This window comes from Elephas maximus, chromosome 7 (assembly GCF_024166365.1).
Source record: "Elephas maximus indicus isolate mEleMax1 chromosome 7, mEleMax1 primary haplotype, whole genome shotgun sequence".
Taxonomy (NCBI): domain Eukaryota; kingdom Metazoa; phylum Chordata; class Mammalia; order Proboscidea; family Elephantidae; genus Elephas; species Elephas maximus.
The window spans coordinates 109214973-109238433 of NC_064825.1; the positions used below are offsets into that span (position 1 = coordinate 109214973).

General features: G+C 37.2%; 2 protein-coding genes across 2 annotated transcripts; both read left to right on the forward strand.

The window, feature by feature from the left end:
- The first annotated feature begins 484 nt into the window (after window positions 1-484).
- Window positions 485-2220, forward strand: LOC126080792 (olfactory receptor 1052-like). Its single transcript, XM_049891961.1, has 2 exons — window positions 485-514; window positions 1258-2220. Exon 2 carries the CDS (start codon window positions 1282-1284, stop codon window positions 2218-2220), a length of 939 nt encoding a protein of 312 aa, XP_049747918.1. The 5' UTR covers window positions 485-514; window positions 1258-1281.
- An 8704-nt stretch (window positions 2221-10924) lies between these two features.
- LOC126080799 (olfactory receptor 5J2-like) lies at window positions 10925-11875 on the forward strand. Its single transcript, XM_049891967.1, has one exon. The coding sequence runs from the start codon at window positions 10937-10939 to the stop codon at window positions 11873-11875; it is 939 nt and encodes a 312-aa protein (XP_049747924.1). The 5' UTR covers window positions 10925-10936.
- Window positions 11876-23461: the final 11586 nt, after the last annotated feature.

Below are 23461 nucleotides of genomic sequence, written 5' to 3' on the forward strand. Positions count from 1 at the left end.
ACAATAAAAGCTTCACAATAGATCCACTTTTCTTGAGAAGTGTCACTCCATTGATTCTTTAAAAAGATGAGGCAGAGAGTCAGAAGAGCGCTCTAGCCAATGGAAATTTTTGCAGTGATGGAGTCGTGCTAGAACATGTAGCATTCAATATACCAAAACCAAACCCAAACCCAGTGCCATGGAGTCGATTCTGACTCATAACAACCCTATAGCGACCCTACAGGACAGAGCAGAACTGCCCCATAGAGTTCCCAAGGAGCGCCTGGCAGATTCGAACTGCCGACCTCTTGGCTAGCAGCCGTGGCACTGAACCACTACGCTAGCAGGGTTTCCCAAAACCAGTATAGTGGTCACTAGTTACACGTGGGTGGTATAGTTTCTAACGTGTGTCCCTATGGCTACTGTGTACCTAAAATAATAGTTCAAAGAACTGAATTCCACGTAGGCAAGACACAGCTTTTTGTTCTGGGAGTGTCAGAGCTGGATGATTCCACTGAGTGTCTCCATCACAGATGCTCCTGAGGAGGAATTGGGAGAAGACAGAGATTTCGGCACTTTTATGAACATCATAGGATCATCTGTGGAAATTAGGCCCTGTACCTCATAATCTAGGCTAGTTCTCTGGCTGTGTAGTAGTGAGTCTGTAAATTCACTGCATAATCAATAACCCAAAACCCAGATCAATAACACATATGATTTTAGATCTTTTCATTTACTCAGTCTATATCCCAATTTGTAGAGAGCCCTGGTGGCCTAGTGGTTAAGAGGTGCAGCTGCTAACCAAAGGGTTGGCAGTTCAAACCCACCAGCAGCTTCTTGGAAATCCTGTGGGGCAGTTCTAGTCCTGTCCTAAATGGTCACTACGAGTCACAGTCAACTCGAACGCAATGGGTTATATCCCAATTAAGAGCTGAAAATAGAATTTAATTAACTTTACAGTTACTTTTCAGTTGCCACCAGTGTTCTTCATGCCAATACCATCTTTCTATTGAGTCAGACGCTTTAGTAACACATTAAAATTTTGTGAAATTCAAAATGCTTTTCCACATGTTTGCTCGTAAGACAGAAGCATAACTAACAATGTAAAATTTTTGAGACAATTTAGTCATGCTCTTAATATTATAAATGAGGAAATTTAAGTTTGGGGAAAAAAATCATATTTATCCAAGACACAGCTATAGGAATGCTTCCAGCCGATGTTAATACATGCCAAATATGCCTGTATCCATAATAATACACTTTCCTTTTTCACACTAGATTTCAGGAAAAAAGAATTAACAAATGGCTGAAGAGAATTTGACAGTTGTTACTGAGTTTATTCTTTTGGGACTGACGGATCAGGCTGTATTGAAAATGGTGCTTTTTGTGTTGTTCCTGGTGATTTATGCCATTACCTTGGTGGGGAATCTGGGCATGATCTTCTTAATCCACGTCACTCCCAAGCTCCACACACCCATGTATTTTTTCCTCAGCTGCCTTTCATTTGTAGATGCCTGTAATTCATCAGTTATTGCGCCAAAAATGCTGATCAACTTCTTGGTTGTGAGGGAAACCATTTCATTCTCCGCCTGTATAATGCAGCATTTGTTTTTTGGGGCGTTCGTTACCTCAGAAGGATTCTTACTTTCAGTGATGGCCTATGACCGTCATGTGGCCATTGCGAATCCTTTGCTTTACACAATAGCCATGTCTAAGAGAAAGTGTGTAGGGCTGGTCGTTGGGTCTTGCATTGGTGGGATGATTAACTCATTGATACATACAACAAGTTTGGGGGGACTGTCTTTCTGTGGACCAAATGTTGTCAGTCACTTCTTCTGTGATGCTCTCACACTGCTAAAGCTGTCATGCTCTGATACCTCCATGAATGAGTTGCTGCTGTTAATTTTCTCTGGAGTCATTGCCATGACCACCTTCTTCACTGTGATCATTTCGTACATGTTCATCCTTGTTGCTATACTGAGGATCCGCTCAGCATCAGGCAGACGGAAAGCCTTCTCCACCTGCACCTCTCACCTGACTGCTGTGACCATATTTTATGGTACCTTGAGTTTTAATTACATTCAGCCAAGCTCCCAGTATTCTGCAGAACAAGAGAAGATAGTTTCTGTGTTCTATACACTAGTGATTCCCATGTTAAACCCATTGATTTACAGTCTGAGAAACAAGGAGGTGAAGGATGCTGTGAAAAGAGCCGTAGAAATGAAATACTGCCCCTGTTAATTTCAAGTCACTATGAATATTAAAAAGACTCTGGTGGGAAAATGATTAAGCCAGGGATGCTAACCAAAAAGTATGTGGTTGAAACCCAGCAGGTGCTCCATGGAAGGGAAGACCTGCTTATCTGCTCCCATAAAGATCACAGCCTAGGACACGCTATGACACAGTTCTGCTCTGTCCTATAGAGTCACTATGAATCAGAATTAACTGGATGTCATGCAACAAGAACAATGTTAATAGTATAACATTCTACAGGTCAGTTCTCCATCTAAGAAAGTTCACGTGAATTCAAAGAATTCTAGAGTTTGTAATTATTATACAATGTTTTTTTCTTAAGATGAATTGTTCACCCAAACACAAGCCTAAAAAGTGGAAGTGACTTTCTGTATAGCTGTGTTTTAGAAAATGGTAGCTTAAAATTCAGTTCTCCTAAGAATGTAGGCCATTAATATTTGAATCTACCAATCAATCCACTGAGTTAAGTGTATCATTTGTGCTATGTGAAGAACTGAATACACACACACACTAAGATTTGGAGATATATGGTTAGGTCTTTTTCTAAAAAAATCTTTCTTATTTATTTACTGAGAAAATTAAAATAATTTTATACGTGATATTTGTCTTTATTTTTAAAACTTAAATTACAATTCAAACTTCTGTAAATCTTCATGTTAGCTAAAAAGGTGAATTTGATTTGAAACAAGATTTTCCTCTGTCCTTCCTCTTCTTAAACCTCAGTGCCCTCAGCAACGAAAGCGTTATTGTGGGAAAATCATTGTATTATAATTCTCAGCTTGCAATAATATACTCTTACTAAGAAATTTACTTAACAAATTTAAATACATGTATGGAATGACCCCTAAAGTAATTATGGAGTAGGTAGAATTCAAAATCCTTCTTTTTTTAAAAAATCCCATTCACCTTCTTTCAAAAGATTAAAAAACATAGGCCTATCCAGCAATCTTTAAATCAGATGCTGCATGCTAACACCTGCCTAGAGCATCAATTCTGTAATGATGGATTTCTTAATTGTATAACTTTCTACCATTTTAGAAATGCTATTCTGTTACCAAATGTGCAGTGGATAACATTTATATTTCGAATAAAAATGACTAATGCCAGAAATGTTTGTATGTATTTTGAAACCTCTCCTAACTACTGATACCTTGGCGACAATCTGAGGGGTTGCAAACTAGTAAGAAAACTTTTGAAATAATTAAACAATTTTATATTTGCTAGCTCATAGTTAACAATGAAGGCACAATCAATGTGCTAGCAAGAATGGCAATCTGTAGAAAAGGAAAAGTAATTTTTATCTTTCGTATTAACAAAAAAAGCTACTCTAAAACTGATTGCCTTTACAGGTACATGCTGGAACACAAGGGACATGGATGTAGGTTGATTAAAGAAATAAGACATTTACTAACGTGAGATATGAATCTCAGTCCATACAAATGTATTTCCAAAGGGGATGATCACCATAATCATCATTGTAATGCTAATTATAGTTATTCAACTAATATATTTAAGTGTAACACTTCAACTTTGTGACATATGTGCATAATATGTGTTTACATTTTCATGTGTATTCATATGTATGGTGGTTAATATGAGTAAATTAATGATAAGTGAAAGAAAACCAACTTGTCACAGCTCTTTAGATAACTGATTTTATTTCTGGTTCTGCCATGGACTGATCAGGATTTTTTTCCAACTATGTTCTGATAAATGCATGTTGGGTAAAAACAGTATTCCCTCTACCACGAAGGATATGCTAATATATCTTTTTAAATATTTATTCATACTTGAAGGTGTGCTTGTTTTTGTATTCCATAGAAACAGTGATTCAGTGGGAAAATAATACTTATGACCTTGAGTATATTTAAGCAAACAGTAGCTTGACGGAACATTGGTTACACACACACATACACACACACAGAAGTGTACAAAGAATTACATTTTTAAACCCTGTCTTCACAACTGTTATATACAAATTCTACCTTTTCCATAAAATTTCAAATCAATGGGGAAGACAAGCTAAGAAAATGAGAGTTCTACAAAGTAAGTAAGAATTCCATTTGGCAACTAATATATGCCTTACTCTAAAAATTATTGAAAATTAAATGGATCACAAAATCAACCGAAAAGAAAAATCAAAGAGGTTTTCAACAATGGGAGCAATAGTGAAAATGAAACTTTAGATATAAGTAAATAACTATTATCAGGGCCCTAGCTCCATGCTGCCCCGCTTAGTCCATATAAGAAATTAGAATGAAAATAACAATAACACCAGGAGAAAATTAACAATGAATTGATAATTAGGAAAACATTTTCTAAACTCTGTGTAGGTCTCCATCAAATATATTTTAATTTTGTATTTTGCACATAAATATATTTTACATTGAGTTTATAATCCAGAAATCAGTGTTAGCCAGCTCACTCACCAACATCCAAGTCAACACTTTTTTATTCTTTAAACTTAAATAATTAGATTTTGGCTTAACCTGTGGAAGGCTTTCTAATAGCACTACCATCCTCTCTTATAGGATGTGGACTTAAAGAAGTGAGTCTCTTTAGGTGCCTAGTTATTTTCAGTATTAAACTCATATTCCTCTGGAGGATTCTGTCCCTTGGCCAATTATGGTTACCCACGGCTAAAGGGCAGAGCCTCATAACTCATGTTGGTGAGTTATAGAAAGTAGGGCATTATCAAGATGAGAAAATACCAGTTGTCATTATCACACCTCCCATCAGTCTCTCACCCCATCCCATTATGTCCCTCATGAAGCAATCATGCCAGCACAGAACCTCTCTAACTTTTCCCAGGATGCTTCACTTTTCAAAGGCTTTTAGACCTTTTTTTTAGACCTTAAGTTCACGAGCAGGTAGAAAGGAGTGTCAGAAAGAGGGTATATGCAGTAGTCATCCACTGTACCTCATATAATTCCTATTTTAGTCACAATCTAAAGTTTCCTACTGACCTAAGGGGAAATTTGGGTTGGCCTTGACTGGTGTCAGAAGCAGTGATAATGGGAGGTAATATTCCTGCCAGGACAATTTTGGAGACAAAACAAATGAGCCATTTATCGTCTTTTCCACAGAAGAGTTTCTTGCTATGATCTAATCTGTCTCAAAGCAATAGGCTACCATTTCTTTCCCACACAAACACACAACTCCTTTCTGTCTAAAAAAAAAAAAAAACTAGTGCCATCGAAGCTAGGTTTATTCGTAGGTATTTGTTTGTTCTCTTCCAGAACGATTGCATAGAATAGAGCCAGTTCGTTCATTCTGTAACCCTGGTCTTTTTTGGAAAAAGTGTCACTCCTTTTACTTTTCAAAAAGTGTTTTGACAACCTTGACTTCTTTAAACATTTAAAATATGTTTATTAATTTCTGGACTCTCACTTTTGGAGATGTGCTTTCCCTTTGTTTTGCAATTGCTTGGTGAGTTCACATTTAACAGAGCCTTCTTTGTGATAGGGTCCCTGGCAACTCAGATTGTTAAAACACTGCTGCTAACCTAAAAGTTGTACATTCAAGTCCATTCAGAAGTGCCTCAGAAGAAAGGCCTCGTGATCCACTTCTGAAAAATCACCTGCCGAGTAACCTATGGAGCCCAGTTGTCCTCTGACGTGCATGGGGTCGCCAGGAGTGAGAACTCACTGCAGGCAACTGTAGTTATTGATTTTTTTGTTTGCTTATTTTTCCCTCTTGATAATCCTAGAAGGCTGTTTGAGATTGTATCCCTCTGTAGAAGATTAGCATTTGCTCCTGTGAGAGGTCCCACAGGGCTACTAACCTGAACACATTTAAGCTAATTTCTCAGGTTGAAGTTGCCTTAGTTGTGTGGTCAGCAATATCCACATTTTAGCTCGCCTGAGGCCGAGTCTGTGGTTACAGGTTCTCAAACGCGGCTCTTTGCCGTAACAAGGCGCCATGTTATGATCGGCGAGCTTCCTGAGAAGTTTTGCTTGTAAGCAGTTTTATCTAGCTAGCATGTGCAAAGACAATGTCATGTTTTCAGAGGTAACACACTTACATGTGGGTTACAATGAGATTTCTTATTTTTTTGTGGTGCCAAAGTCTTAACGTCTTTTTTTTTTAAATTGTGCTTCAGGTGAAAGTTTTTAGAGAAAATTAGTTCCTCATTCGACAATTCAGCAATTCTGACGTTGGTTGCAATTCCTGTGATGTGTCAACACTCTCCCCTTCCCCATCCTGGGTTCCTAGTTTCTATCCATGTGTTTTCCCTCTCCCTTCCTGCCTTCTTGTCTTTGCTTTTGGGAAGGTGTTGCCCTTTTTGGCTTTTATATATGACTGAACTAAGAAGCGTGTTCCCCAGGTGTCTTATCGTTTGTTTTATAGACCTGTCTAATCTTTGGCTGAAAGGTGAGCTACATACAGGAGTGTTTTCAGTTCTGAGTGAAAAGGGTGCTGGGAGGCATAGTCTTGGGTGTTCCTCCAGTCTCAGACCAGTACGTCTGTTATTTGTTTGTTTTTGTCTATGTGTATGAATTTGAATTTTGCTCTCCATTTTCTCCTGCTCTGTTAGGGACCTTCTATTGTGATCTCTGTCAGAGCCCTTCCTTGGTAGTAGCCAGGCACAGGCACCATCTGGATCTTCTAGGCTCAGGCTGGTGGAGGCTGGGGCTCATGTGGTCCATTAGTCCTCTGGACCTCCGTTACGTATCTTAGATGGCCGCTCACAGGCTTTCAATACCTCAGACGCTACTCACCAAAGTTGGATATAGAACATTCTCTTCACGAACAATGTTATGTCAGTTGACCTAGATGACCCCCATGACAGTGGTCCCCAGCTCTCAGCCTCAGTAACTCGGTGCATCAGAGTACTTGGATGTGTCTATGAAGCTTCTATGACTGCTGTGGTCAAAATGTGCATCTTTTTGCGTATATTGAACTCCATGTGCTCAATCATGAAGTTTAACAAAATTTCTAGGAGAATCACGGTACCACTGTCAGTTTTTACCTCAGGTTTTTGCTTTTTCTTCATTTTGAGTTCAATGACATTTAGTCTTTGTTTTTAATAAGTTATTCTATAAATCTTATAGTGTTTTACACTTATAGGCAGTATTTCAAGTATTCCCATTTATCTATCTATCCGTCAGTCTGATTATCTATCTATCATCTATTTATTTACGTTTTTGAGAAGAGTTTAGTTAAATCTAGTCTCCCATCTTGTTAGAAGTGGAAGTCCAACTATGTATGTTTATTTATTTTTCATAACCATTATCTTCATAGTGTCCAACACAATGTCTACTTTGTATTTGTCCCTTAAGCAATACTTCTTGAAAGAATGATAATATTGAAGATAAATATAATATCTGATAGCAGTGGCATGTGGCCATTTTGCCATTTATAGAGTGCACCTTTAGGCTATCAAAAGAAGTGTATGTAGGAGTGGTGGGGTGTTGCTTTATAAGAAGTTATTAGAAAAAACTAGCTACGATCAAGCCTGATTCCATTTATGTATTTCTGCCTTACCAAAGGTAGGCCCAGTCCACATTACATCTTAATGGAATGCTATTTCTTTCAGACAAATTATTTACAACCGATGTTTCTAATATTTTCTTACCCTTGGCTCCATGATTCCCTCCACTTTTTGTAATATTTGGTGTATTACACACCTTAGAGGAAACCAGATCCATGGAGATACTTGAGAAAGTCCCTTGAGAAATCAAAACTCAGTCCAAAGTGTAATTTTCGTTTTTGTGGTTGTATTAATCAGTGTCTGAACTGATTAGCAGGGACTCTGGCCTCATTAGAACAAAAGTTACATGTATATACCTTTCTGGCCCTTATTTCAAATTTGCCCTCTGTGGGGAAATAATTACAGATGTAAAACCACTGTTGCAATTAGGTTGTACATTTTGTAATTAAGCCTAAACTTGTCTAAAATAATCTTCAGCTTTCTACTCTTAAGCTTTGAACATTTGGATTCTCAAAAAAATTAAAAAAAACACTTCCCCTTTCTGAAAAAATTTGAAGAAACCATGGTAATAGACATGAGCATTCTCAATAAGTTGTTTCCAAAACGTTCTTCTATCTTTAAAAAAGTTAAATTTATTTATTTGATTGCCTTCCTACTTCTTTGAATATTCTTATATTTAGCAATTATTCTTCAGATAACTGAAAATTTCAACTATGTAGCATTCTATCAGACTTTGGAATCAAAGAGTACGTAAGCCAACACCTTATCTTCTTATTTAATACCTTTTACATCATTGCCACCAACTTTTCCTATCAAAGTTATATAGTGTTATAATTGGGTAATTAATATAAGTCCATTTCTATTTTTTTAATAATTTTATTTCCTAAATTATAGTTTGAAATTAAATTCATATGTATAAGCCTTACTCTTTCAGTGATAAAAATATTCAGTCAATACTCTTAGAAGGGTGGCAGAAGAAAGAACAGATGGAAATTCAATCTATAAAAATGCAGTTCTTCAATATTCAGGCTTATAGTTGTTTGTTGACCTTACTCTTCCAAATTGTCAAATTTGTTGATAGTCTCTAAAAACAAACAAACCAACCGACCTGTGGGTAATCATGAAAAAACACAGATATGTATTTTAGTTATCTTTCACTTAACAAGGCTATTAAGTAAACAATTATTTGGAATGTCCATTTAATTAATAAAAATAAAAGTAGTTACATAAACTGTACTTAATCATTGTGGGAATGCTCCAAAATACAAAACAGCATGATTATACAATATTTTCAGACTTTTATATCAATCACCCTGAAGCCAAAGATTTCACACCCTAAAAGTATAGAGCAGTTCTATCTAGGTGACTAAAAAAAAAGGTAGCTAGAATTCATATAACTATGTAACAATCTAATTAATAAAGTGCTTAATTTGACCTCAGTGAAACAGTAAATATTTGTTAGAATTGCCTCCTTCAATCCTCCTCAGCAATGTTAGAGAAGTAAATATAATTATATCCAGAATCTAAAAAGTGAAATAACTTTTACAACAAAATAAAGCCAGTTATTGGGTGGAGTATGATTTGCTACCTGTCTAAAGGATTCAAGCCCCCTTCCTGTTGTATCAATTAAAAGATTTTAATTAAAATAAATTTTAAAAAAGCAGTTATAGTCCAATTGACTCTGACTCATGGCAACTCTTTTTGTGTCAGAAGAGAACTGTACTCCATAGGATTTTCAACTGTCGATTTTTCAGAAATAGATTGTCAGGCTTTTCTTCTAGACACCTCTGGTGTACTTGAGCCTCCAATCTTTAAGTTAGCAATCCAATGCGTTCTCTGTTTGCACCTCCCAAGGACTCCAAAATAAAATACAGACACGTTAAATTCATCACTATTTGTTATCTACTCACATCTAAAACTACACTCTAATAGACGATAAGGGAAAGACAGAGAGAGGGAGAGAGAGTTGGTTCTTAATAAGGACAGCTTTGAATATAAGGTGTAGGTAACCAGCCATATAAGGGAAATGGTGTTTTTTTTAGGAAGTCTTAAATATTCTTATATATCTATTATAGGATGAAGAATACGAAGGAGTATCAAAGATCAATTGGTGAGTATATATATTTGTATTTTCAATTAGTCTGTTTAGTTTTATAAATTTATGTGTGGTTTCATGGAAAGCAGAGATTCCTTCTGGTCCTGACATGAAAGACACAAGTTTCTGAATCCATTCCCAGAGTTAATAACTCTGCAGGGCTGTTCCTCTACCATGGCCTTGAAGAAGATCCCCCAGACACCAGAAAGGTGGCTACTTTTAAAGGTAGCAAACGAGGGACAGACTTTTGTGTAATGAGTTTCAGAGTTAGCCAATGCCACTAAAAGCCTTTGATGGCTCCACAAGCTAGATTCCTGGACACTTTTAAATGTCATCACTTGACAGATACCTGAGCTATGTTGCCATAATGGTGGCCTCTTTGATGTCTATAATCCACCACTCGTCTTTCAGTTTGTAGTACTGTGGTGTCTATAATAACGCATTTGTGGATCAATTCCATATACAACTTCAAAAATAAACATTATTTTGGAGACTTCCTACTAAATAATTTAATATCAAAAAAAACAACAACAAACAAACGTGGTACACTGAGTGATGATTTAATTATTTAACTGCATGTATTATGTATGCTCTCGTTAGTTTCAATGACTATCTGGGTTTTCTTAGTGCTAGCATCACTCTGTCAATGAGATAGACATTTTAAAGTCAGGCTAAAACTTTGAGAGACACTTTTGTTTTTTTGGCACATTGGATTCTATGGAATATAATAATAATTAAAATTTTTCTCGGAAGAAAATTAATACAAAATCCAAACCAGGTTCCATCACATCGACCCCAACTCATGACAACCTCGTGTGTGTCAGAGTGTCAGAGTGCTCATTAGGGTTTTGAACGGATGATTTTTTTTAAATAGATCACCTTTCTTCTAAGGTGCTGTTGGGTGGTCTCGAATCACCAACCTTTTAGTTAGCAGTGAGCAGGTTAACCCTTTGCAACACTCAGGGACTTCTGGAAAGAAAATTTGAGACCATCTAATCCAGGTATTAATTTTATTGGTGACAAAACTCAGAATGGGAAAAATACATATTATTATTTCAAAAACCAATGTAGTCATTCTCTGCACTTGATCTTAATCTGTATTTACCATCTTTGCCTGATAAATTATAACCCCTGCATCTTTTTTCCCAGCAGATTTTGTGAAAACAAACAAGCACATGGCTGCAGAGAATTTGACAGTTGTTACTGAGTTTATTCTTTTGGGACTGACAGATCAGGCTGAAATGAAAATTGTGCTTTTTGGGTTATTCCTGGTGATTTATGCCATTACCTTGGTGGGGATTCTGGGCATGATCTTCTTAATCCACACCACTCCCAAGCTCCACGCACCCATGTACTTTTTCCTCAGCTGCCTTTCATTTGTAGACGCCTGCTATTCATCTGCAATTGTACCCCAAATGCTGATAAACCTTCTGGTTGTGAAGGGAACCATTTCTTTCCCTGCTTGCATGGTGCAGCATTTGTGTTTCGGGGTGTTCGTTACCACAGAAGTTTTCTTGCTGTCGGTAATGGCCTATGACCATTATGTGGCCGTTGTGAACCCTTTGCTTTACACTCTAGCCATGTCTAAGAGAAAGTGCATAGTATTGGTCACTGGGTCATGGGCATGTGGAACAGTTAGCTCATTAATACATACGATAAGTTTGGGCAGACTGTTCTTTTGTGGTTCAAATGTCATCAGCCACTTCTTCTGTGATATCCCCTCACTGCTAAAGCTGTCGTGTTCGGATACCTCCTTGAATGAGTTGTTGCTGTTAACCTTCTCTGGAGTCATTGCCATGGCCACCTTCTTGATTGTGATCATTTCCTACATGCTCATCCTTGTTGCTCTACTGAGGATCCACTCAGCATCAGGCAGACGGAAAGCCGTCTCCACCTGCGCCTCTCACCTGACTGCCGTGACCATATTTTATGGTACCTTGAGCTTTAGTTACATTCAGCCAAGCTCCCAGTATTCTGTAGAACAGGAGAAGGTGGTTGCTGTGTTCTACACACTAGTGATTCCCATGTTAAACCCATTGATTTACAGCCTGAGAAACAAAGAGGTAAATGTTGCAGTGAAAAGGGCCATAGAAATGAAACATTTGCCTTGTTGATTTTCCCTTTTGATCTTACAATATTCTATCAGTTTTCAGTTACTTACATTCACAAGATTTTTATGAATTAATGCTAAAGCTTTTAGGGTTTGTATAGATCCTTTCATTCTGTACACTTATTTTTCATACCAGCAGGCTGACCTGAAAGGGAGAGTTATTTAATCCATACAGCTGCATTATATAAAAGATACCATCACATTAATCTTTGAATCAATGCAAAACACAGTATTACATTGATATTTCTCTGTTAGCTTAAAACGATAAATGTATTTATAACACTTGCATTAAGAACAGGAAGAAAGGTAATTTCTTTTTTTAATTGCACTTCAGATGAAGGTTTACAGAACAAACCAGCTTCTTATTAAACAGTACATATATTGTTTGGGGACATTGGTTAACAACCCCACAGCATGTCAACACTCCCCCTTCTATACCTTGAGTTCTCTATTACCAGCTTTGCTGTACCCTCCTGCCTTCCAGTCCCTGCCCCTGGGCTGGTGTGCCCCTTCAGTCTTGTTTTGTTTTATGGGCCTGTCTAAAGCTTGGATAAAGAATGAACCTCGGAAGTGACTTCATTACTGTGCTAAAAGGGTGTCTGCTGGCCATATTCTCAGTTTCTCCGGTCTCTGTCAGGCCAGTAAGTCTGGTCTTTTTTCGTGAGTTAGAATTTTGTTCTACATTTTTCTCCAGCTCTGTCCCCCAGGACCCTCTATTGTGATCCCTGTCAGAGCATTCAGTGGTTGTAGCCAGGTACCGTCTAGTTGTACTGGACTCATTCTGGTGGAGGTCATGGCAATTGTCTTCCATTAGTCTTTCAGACTAATCCTTCCTTTGTATCATTAATTCTTTTCATTTCCTCTTGCTTTGGAAAGGGTGAGACCAGTGGAGTATCTTAGAGGGCCGCTCGCAGGCTTTTAACAACCAAGACGCTACTCATCAAAGTAAAATGTAGAACATTTTTTATAAACTATGTTATGCTATGCCAACTGAGCTAGATGTTCCCGAGAACATGGTCCTCACAGCCCTCAGCCCAGTAATTCAGTCCCTCTGGGAGTTTGGATGTGTCAATGAAGCTTCCATAATTTTGCCTTATACTAGCTGTGTTTGTTTCCCCAGGACTGTGTACTGTTTTACCCTTCGCAAAGTTACCACTTATTGTTATCTATTTAGTGTATTTTCAATCCCCAACCCTCCCCTCCCAAACCACCAAAGATTGTTTCTTTTTGTGTGCAGACTTTGTCATGAATTTTTATAGTAGTGGTCTCATAGAATGTTTTTCCTTTTGTGGTTGACTTATTTCATTCAGCATAATGCCCTCTAGATTCCTTCATGTTATCAGATGCTTTGTAGATTCATCGCTGTCCTTTACCGTTGCATAGTACTCCATTGTGTGTATGTACCATAGTTTGTTTACCCAGTCATCTATTGATGGACATCTAGGTTGTTTCCATCTTTTTGTAATTGTGAACAATGCTTCAATGAACATGGGTGTGCATATGTCTATTCATGTGACAGTTCTTAACTCTCTAGGTTATATTTCCAGGAGTGGAGTTGCTGGATCATATGGTATTTCTATTTCTAGCTTTCTAAGGTAGTGCCATGTTGTTTTCCAACATGGTTGTCCCATTTTGCATTCCCACCAGCAGTGCATGAAGAGTTCCAGTCACATCACAGCCTCTCCAATGTTTGCTATTTCCTGTTCTCTTGATTTGTGCCAGTGGTCCCAGGGCGAGATGGTATATCGCTGTGGCTTCGATTTGCATTTCACTAATGGCTAGTGATTGAGAGCATTTCCTCAAGTGTCTGTTAGCTACTTGAATGTCTTCTTTGGTGAAGTATCTGTTCATTTCCTTTGCCCATTTTTTAATTGGATTATTTGTCTTCTTGTTGTACAGGTGTTGGAATTTCTTGTAGATCATAGAGATTAGACCTTTGTCTGATTTGTAATAGCCAATTTTTTTTTTCCCGGTCCGTAGGTTCTCTTTTTCTCTTTTAGTGAAGTCTATTGATGAGCATAAGTGTTTAGTTTTTAGAAGATCCCAGTTGTCCAGCTTATCTTCTGGAGTTCATGTTGTTAGTTATGGTTTTGTGTTCTGTTACTGCCATGTATTAGGGCCTCTAGCATTGATCCTAATTTTTCTTCTAGGATCTTTACAGTTTTTCATTTTATATTTAGACTTTTGATCCATTTTGAATTAGTTTTTGTATATCATGTGAGGTATGGGTCCTATTTCTTTTTTTTGCAGATGGACATCCAATTTTGCCAGCACCATTTGTTAAAATGACTGTCTTTTCTGCATTTGATGGACTTTGGGCCCTTGTCAAAAATTAGTTAACCATTGGTGGATGGATTTAAATCTGGGTTCTCAATTCTGTTCCATTGGTCAATGTATCTGTCAGTGTGCCAGTACCAGGCTGTTTTGACTACCATAGCTGTATAGGAGTTTCTGAGGTCAGGTGGCGTAAGTCCCTCTACTTTATTCTTCTTCTTCAATAGTACTTTACTTCTTTGGGGCCCCTTCCCTTTCCATATAAAGTACATGATTAGTTTTCCCATCTCTTTAAAGAATGTCGTTAGTATTTGAATCAGGATTGAATTGTATTTTCAGATTGCTTTGAACGGAATTGTCACTTTCACAATGTTAAGTCTACCTATCCATGATCATGGAATGTTTTTCCACATACGTAGATCTCTTTTGATTTCTTCAACTCATGTTTTGTAGTTTTGTTTGCATTGGTCTTTTACATCCCTGGATAGATTTATTTCTAGGTGTTTTATTTTTTTTAGGGGCTATTATAAATGGTATTTTTTTTTCCTGATTTCCTTTTCATCCTTCTCTTTATTTGTGCATAAGAATCCAACTGATTTTTCTATGTTTACCTTGTATCCTGGTACTCTGCAAAATATTTCTATTAGTTCCAGTAGTTTTCTCATGGAGTCTTGGGTTTTTTATGTATAGAAGCACATCATCTGCAAATAGGGGAAAGTTTTATGTCTTTATTGCCAATTTGGATCCACTTGATTTCCTTTTTTTTTTTGCCTTAATGCTCTAGCTAGGACTTCCAGCAAAATGTTAAACAGGAGTGGTGATAAAAGGCATCCTTGTCTTGTTCGTGTTCTCAAGGGAAAGGTTTTCAGCCTCTCTCCATTAAGAATGACGTTGGCTATTTGTTTTGTATAGATGCCCTTTATTATGTTGAGGAATTTCCCTTCTATACTTATTTTATTGAGAGTTTTAATCAGGAACGGGTGTTGGACTTTGTCAAGTACCTTTTCTATGTCAATTGAGATGACCATGTGATATTTTTATTTATGTGGTGAATTATGCTCATTGATTTTCTGTTGTTGAACCATGCTTGCATACCTGGTATGAATCCTACTCGGTCTTGGTGTATTATCTTTTTGATCTGACACTGAATTCTGTTGGTTAGAATTTTGTTGAGAATTTTTGCATCTATATTCATGAGAGATATTGGTCTGCAATTTTCTATTTTTGTGGTGTCTTTGCCTGGTTTTGGTATTAGGGTTAAGCTGGCTTCACAGAATGACTTTGGAAGTGTCACTTCCTTTTCTATGTTCTGATATAGTTAGAGTACTACTGGTTTAAGCTCGTCTCTGAATGTTTGATAGAATTCTCCAGTGAAGCAATCGGGGCCAGGGCTTTCTTTTGTTGGAGTTTTTTTGTTGTTGTTGTTACATTTTTGATCTCCTATGGTTTGGTTCTGATTTTAAATATCATTTTATGTTAGTTTCAGTAGGTAATGTGCTTCTAGAAATTTGTCAATTTCCTCCAGGTTTTCAAATTTGTTGGTGTATAATTTTTTATAATACTCTGTTATGATTTTTTATTATTTTAGTTTGGTCTGTTTTAATGTCCTCAATTTCATTTCTTTGGATTACTTGCATCCTCTCCTGTTTTTATTTTGTCATTTTGGCTGCTGGCATTTTGATTTTGTTGATACTTTCAAAGAACCAACTTTTGGTTTTGTTGATTCTTTCTATTGTTTTTCAGCTCTCTATTTCAATTCTCTATTTCTGCCCTGATGTTTATTATATCCTTTCTTCTGGTGGCTTCGGGCTTCTTTTGCTGTTCTCTTTCTATTTGTTCAAGTGGTGTAACTAATATTTTGATTATGTCCCCTTCTTCTTTTTTGATGTGTGTATCTATTGCTATACATTGACCTCTGAGCACTGCCTTTGCTGTGTCCCAAAGGTTTTGGTGTGTGTTTTCATTCTTATTTGATTCTAGGAAATTTTTTATTCCTTCTTTGATTTCTTCTTTTACCCAGTGGTTTTTAAGCAGGGTGTTATTCGGTTTCCATGTAATTGATTTTTTTTTTTTTCCTTTTTCTTCCTGTTGTTAATTTCTACTTTGATGGTGTTGTACTCAGGGAAGATACTTTGTATTATCTCAGTGTTTTTGGATTTTGTTAACTTTACTTTGTGGCCTAAGATGTGGTCTATTCTGGCAACAGTTCCATGTGAGTTGGAAAAGAATGCATACTTTACGGTTTTGGGGTGGAGTGTTCAATATGTCTCCGAGTTCAAATTCTCTGATTGTGACCTTTAGATCTTCTGTATCTTTGTTGAGTTTCTTTCTAGATATTTTATCCTTTACTGAGAGAGGTTTGTTGAATCTCTTGCTATTATTGTGGAACTGTCGATCTCTCTTTTTTCTCCTGTTAGAGTTTTTTAATGTTTTTTGAACCCCTGTCATTAGGTGCATAGATGTTTGTTATTGTTATGTCTTCGTGATAGACAGTCCCTTTAATCATTATAGAGTGCTCTTCAATGTCTTTTATGATGGATTTTGTTTTAAAGTCCATTTCATCTGAGATTAGTGTTGCCATTCCTTCTCCTTTTTGGTTGCTGCTTGCTTGATATATTTTTGTTTCATCTTTTGATTTTTAATAAATTTACATTTTTGTTTCTAAGGTGTGTCCTTTTGTAAAAACCAAAAAACCTAATGGATTCTGTTTTTTTTTTTAATCCATTTTCTCACTCTCTGTCTCTTTTGGGTGTATTTAGGCCATTTATGTTCAGTGTAATTATTGATAGTTGTGAGTTTATTGCTGTCATTTTTTTCATGCTTTTTTTGTGGTGCTGACATTTTCTTTGTTCTTCTTACTCCCCTGTGTTGAATTCCTTTTGTTTGTGGATTTTTTTTTTCATTTGTTTTGGTTTTTGTAGATTGTTTTTACTCAGACTTTATGTTATTCTTCTTTATTTTGACGGGAATTTTTTTTTTTTTTTTTACCTTTCTTGTGGTTACCTTGAAATTTATCCTTGTCTTCCTAAGTTTTAACCAGCTTTTTACTACTTGGTACCACCTTGCCTTCCTCTCCACCATTTATTCTGTCTTTTATTTTTCTGAAGTTGTCATTTGCAGATTAACCTCTCTGGTTCACTGTTGTAAATCTTTTAGTTTTGATAGTTCTTGAGAGTTCGTTTCCTAGGTTGTTATCTCTCTGATGACATCTTGCACCCTAGATTCGGGCTGTGGTCAGATGTTATTTGTTCTTAGACCGACAGACTCCCTTTACTACTTCTTGTAATTTTGGTCTGGTTTTTATATATTCCTTTATTCTCTGTTTATCTGGAAATGTACTAATTTCACCATCATATTTGATCGAGAGTTTTGTAGGATGTATTATTATTGGTTGGATTTTTTTTTTTCTTTCAAGGTTTTGTATATGTCATCATTTGTCTTCTTGCTTGCATGATTTTTGTAGAGTAATCAGAGCTTAGTCTTATTGTTCCCTCTCTGTGTGTGACTTTTCCCTTTTTCTTGAGTTGCTTTCAGGAGTCTTTCTTTGTCTTTGGTTTTAGCAAGTGTGATTATCATATGCCTTGCCGTTTTTCTCTTGGGGTCTGTCCTATATGGGATTCGTTGAGCTTCTTAATGGTCAGCTTTTCATCTTTCACGATTTTAGGGAAGTTTTCTGTCAGCAGTTCTTCAATGATCCTCTCTGTGTTTTCTGTTTTCTTCCCCTATTCTGGAACTGTGACCACTCACAAATTTTTGCTTTTGATTGTACCGCACATAATTCTCAGATTTTTTTCAGTTTTCTTCATTCTTTTTTTTTTCTGATTTTTCCTCAAAGTGGTATCCAACTATTTATCTTTAATTTCACTGATTCTCCCTTCCATTGTTTCAAATCTGTTCCTCAGAGCTTCTATGACACTGTCGATTTCTGAAATCTAGTTGTTTGTCCTTTGGATTTCTAACTGTTGTTTTTGATTCATTTTTAGTTGTGCATTTATTTTGGCATTTTATTCTTGCATTGTTTTTCTGGATTATTTCATTGTTTTGCCTGTGTTTTCCATGATTTTCTCTACCTTTTCCATGAATTTGTGTATTTATTCCTCATTTTCTTTGTTTTTGCTTCAACTCTTGGATAGCTCAGAATATTAGAGATTTGAATTCCCATCATGTACTTCCAGTGCCTTTTTTTCTACTGAAAAGTCATCTGGTTTTTATTTTGGCTGTCTATTGGAACTACCTTGTCCTTTTTTTATTAAATGTTTTGATATAGTCTGCTTTCTTTGGGACATTCAGCAGTTATTGTCTTCATTTATTGACTGTAGATTTGTTTGTTTCATCCTTGCTTTTGTTTTATTTTGCTATTTCTGAGCAGGTGAGCTGTGCATTCTTTGTTGTTTGCTTGTCTGTGGGCATGATACTTTTCACCTCCTTGTTCAATGGTCAGGGCCAGTCGCTCATCTATGTTGCAGCCAGGCAGGTCCATCTGAAGGGAAGGGGCTGGGATGGGTTGTTTGTGGCACATACTGGGACGAACAGGGCAGGCCAAGGATCAGTGCAATGCAGGTTCTGGTAGGCCATGCCTGTGCTTTTGGGGGTGCAGTGTTCAGTACACAGTACAGATTGGCAGGAGGGAGTTGAGAGGTTGTGATATCTGAAGCTAAGATGGCTATGGAAAAGAAGAGAGAAGAAATAGCAACCAAATAAAACCAAACAAGAAACAGTTCTGAGGAAGCCTGCTGTTGAAGTAGAGAGATAAGAAACTGAGAAATGAAGAAAAACGAAAAGGAAAAGAGAAAAATAATTAAAGAAAATAAAAAGAGAAAAAACAATTTCTCCAGGGATCCCACTGGCAACTGGGGATTTGGCTCCCAGGCCTCGGTACACATCCTATCTAAAAGGGGTAGAGATGGCACACAATTCCAAGTATTCAGAGGACAGGGAAAGAAGGAAAATAGAGACAGATGAGAAACTTAGAAATGAAAAAAACAAAAGGAAAAAAAGAGAAAACAAAATAAAAATGCCCCCAGGGATCCCACTGGCAACTGGAGAAATGGATCCCAGTCCTGAGAAATGGCAGAAATGGTACACAGCACCAGGTTTTCACAAGACAGGAAAAGAAGGAAAGTAGAGAGAAATGAGAAATTGAGAAATGAAGAAAAACAATAGTGAAAAAAGAGGAAAAACAATAATAAGTCTAAAGAAAATAAAAAGAAATATCCTCAGGGATCCTACTGATGCAACTGCAAAGATGGGGGAAGTGGTTCCCAAGCTGTTCAGTCCTGCTAGAAGGGACATAGACGGCACACAGCACCAGGTATTCAAGAGATAGGAAAAAAAGGTAAGTAGAGAGATGAGAAACTGAAAAATGAAGAAAAACAAAAAGTAAAAAGAAAAAAAAATAACTAAAAAGAAGAAAAATAAAAGCTCCCAGTGTTCCCACTGAGGCAGATATGCAGACTAGGGAGATGGCTCCTGGCCCAGCTAGAAGGGGCAGAGATAGCACACAGTACCAGGTATTCAGGACACAGGAAAAGAAGAGGGAGATAAGAAACCTAGAAATGAAGATAAACAAAAAGGAAAAATATAGTAAAAAGGCCCCAGGGATCCCACCAGCATGGTGGCTACTGGTCTGGGGAAGCAGTTCCCCAGCCAACAGGTGATTCACATCCTGTCAAGAAGAAGCAATGGTGGCATATGGAGCTAGATGTTTGAGAGAAAGGAGGCGGAGGAGGTGAGATACAGGGAAGAAACCAAAGGAAGCTGACAAAACCAACACCAGCAGGAAAGAAATGGCACTGAAGGTGTGAGCAGAATGAATCCAAGTGGCACCAAGTGGTGCCTCCCAGCCCAGCGACCACAGCCTGCTGGGAAGTGGTGGAGGCTGAGCACTTGGGAGGAAGGGTGGGGTAGGAAAGCATGTATCACTGGTTACCAGTTGCTGCCTCCTGCTGGGAGTTCTGTGAAGCTGCTTTCCCATACTCCCTGTCTGCTTATCTCTGACAGGAGTCCAAGATGGCAAATCCATACTGCCTTAGCTGATAAGGGACCTCTGCTCTGTTTCTCCCCTTACGCTAGGTTTTCTGTTAGTTTCATATTCCATTCAGTACTTGGTTGAGTTCTTTATTTCTCCATTTGATCCTCAGGGTTCCAGGATTGATGTTTATGTCTGTTTTACATAATTTTGGGGGCCGATGGTGTGGTGTTTTTGTCTATAGCTCCATGTTGGTTCTGCCCCTTCTGAACTTCAATTTTTTGAGAATTTAAGAACAAGATATTGGTAAATATATTAACCTTGATAGTGCTGAGCTACTGAACCAATGAGCGACATCAGACTCCACTACTGGACTTTTTCTTTTTAAATGAGAAATTAAACCCTCTTTCTTGCTAATACTTATATTTAGTGAACCACTGGTTTATTGAGGATTTCATTACATGCACAGGAAAAGCATTCCCAGATGATATAACGGAGGAAGCCAGGAACACCACAAGCAACTGCAAATACTGACTACCATGGAATTCTAAGTTGCGCCAATCATACAGTCTAAGACGTAAAAGATCCGGCTGAAAATGTGCAATATATTGGGTATCGCCATGATTAATGTAAACATACAAGAGCTCCCCACCACGGTGATTATACAGATCAAAAGGAACAACACACAACTCAGGGATACCCATTAACCCAATGAAAATAATTTTTTTGAATTCACCTGGATAGTTTTTCATTGAAGGAGCTACTGAAAATATAAGAGAGAGAGACAAGCAGAGAGACAGAGATACAGAGAGAAAACAACAAGAAAATATTAATTGAGGAGCTTGAGTAAAGAAATTAAACATAGTTACAGTTAGAATAAGAATGATCCGTGGTTCATTAAAACATTTAATGGTCCCCACAAATGTCAATACTACTGTTGTTGTTAGGTGCTATCCAGTCTGTTCCAACTCCTAGTGAGCTCATGTACAACAGAATGAAACAGTGCTTGGTCCTGCACCATCCTCATAATCATTGTTATGTCTGACCCCATTTTTTGCAGCCATGGCATCAATCCATTTCATAAGGTCTTTCTCTTTTTTGCCAACCATCTACTATACCAAGGATCATGTCCTTCTCCAGGGACTGGTCTCTCCTATCATGTGTCAAATAGTATCTGCATATAGTTTTTCTGTTAGGGAATTTACCACAGAGAAGAAGGAGTTGAGGGAATTGACAAATTGCTACCCATATATTCCAGGATTCCCTGGAGAAAGAGTAAACAAGAGGAGAGCTGAACAGAAATACCGTGATGTAGGGAAGTCTCAGAAGTCAAGTTATAGGAGGAGTGATATTTTAATTTCCAGCACATGTGAATGATACATCCTAGAACTGTGAAGGGCTTGCCCTTCACTACATCATGTGGTGTTTCTCCCTGGGTCCACTATGTCGTATTCTAGCATAAGTTCACCTTGATTTATAGCTGGTCTTACCTGTATACTACAGCAACTAACAACCACAACCTATGTAGGCTCCTTGATTGGAAGAATAAAAATATTAAGTATGATACTATATTGCTTAAATCCCAGCAAACAAGCAGAATATAATATATGAAATAACAGCAAAGCATAAGATCAGATGTATCTATTTACATAATTCTTAGCTCAAAATATTATTTTATTACTTGGAGCAATAGAAATAAGTAGACCCTAGAGTAGGCAAAATAAAAATTCAATGTTTAATATCTCATAGAAAATATTAGCATTTTGAAAACTCACTTCTTCATGAACTTTTTCTTTGACCATCAAACCAATTGATTCTATGGAACTTATGAACTTATTTTGAAATAATTGCTATAGAAATAAAGTATAAGGATTTTTTTCCAGACTTTATTTTTTTACAAAGTCATTAAATTTTCATGATTTTTTCTAACCGTAAAGACATTTAGTACCTGCTGGAATAAGAGTGGGTTCTGCATCTTTTAAAGTGCTTTATATATGAAAAAATCTCTTATTTCAGATCTAGAAACTTAGATAAATTGGACTTTTTTCTTGTTACTTTTAACTTCACCAAAATATTCTTAGAAATTCCAAAACTTTCAGATTTGAGTGCTTAGCTAATACCAACTAAAGGAGAAAATTAATTGTAGACCCATCTAAAAAACTTTTTATAATTCCAGTTGTTTTCCTCCATTTTTATTGTCATAAATATTTTCTACAATGTTTAGGGCAACTTATGCCCTATACCTGAAAGTCTTTTCGACCATTCAGGCTGCCCAAATAATCAAGCTCAAAATTGAGGTCAAAATATCAAGAGGTCACTGGGGGAAGTAAAAGCAACTTGACCAAGGCAAGGTCATGGAAGCTTCATAGACGTATCCAAACTCCCTGAGGGACTGAATTACTGGGCTGAGGGCTGGGGACCATGGTCTTGGGGGACATCTACCTCAATTGGCATAACACAATTTATAAAGAAAATGTTCTAATCTTAAATTGGTGCATAAAGTCTGTGGTCTTAAAAGCTTGTGAGCAGCCATCTAAGACACTCCATTAGTCCCACCCGATCATGAACAAGGGTCAATGGAGAAAGCCAAAGACACAAGGGAAAGATTAGTCCAAAGGACTAATGAACAACTATCACAGCCTCTACCAGACTGAGCCCAACACAATTAGATGGTGCCTGTCTACCACCACCGACTTTTCTGTCAGGGATCACAATAGAGTGTACTGAACAGAGCCTGAGAAAAATGTAAAACAAAAATCTAACTTACAAAAAAAGACCAGACTTACTGGTCTAACAGAGACTGGGGAAACCCCAAGAGTATGGCCGCTGACACACTTTTAACTCAGTACTGAAGTTGCTCCTGGGTTCTATAAAACATAAGAGACTAAATGGGCACTCTAGCCCAGGGGCAAGGACAAAAAGGCAGGAGAGGACAAGAAAACTGGTAATTGGGAACCCAAGGTCGAGAAAGGGAGAGTTTTGACATGTCGTGAATTTGGCAACCAATGTCATAAAAAAAATGTGTATTAATTATTTAATGAGAAACTAATTTCTTCCATAAAACTTTGTCTAAAGTACAATAAAAAATATACCCAGAGATCAGTTGCAATACCATTTTCATTAAATGCTGTGTTGACTGTTTTGAGGCTCTGGCTGAATGCAAGTCTACTACTCCCCTTCTTGAGCAGCTGATTTTGTCCACTATCTACCCACTCCTCTTATTAGGTCTTCACCCTCCTTGGCAACTATGTACCTATCTTAATCACCACAGGGCCTAGGTACCCAGTAATTAGTGATAGGGCTTATACTACCTAAGCCAGCAGAATTATTCAAAATGCCACATATCCA

Coding starts and splice junctions, on each gene's coding strand:
- LOC126080792 (XM_049891961.1), top strand. CDS start 1,282: ATGGCTGAAGAGAATTTGACAGTTGTTACTGAGTTTATTCTTTTGGGA.
- LOC126080799 (XM_049891967.1), top strand. CDS start 10,937: ATGGCTGCAGAGAATTTGACAGTTGTTACTGAGTTTATTCTTTTGGGA.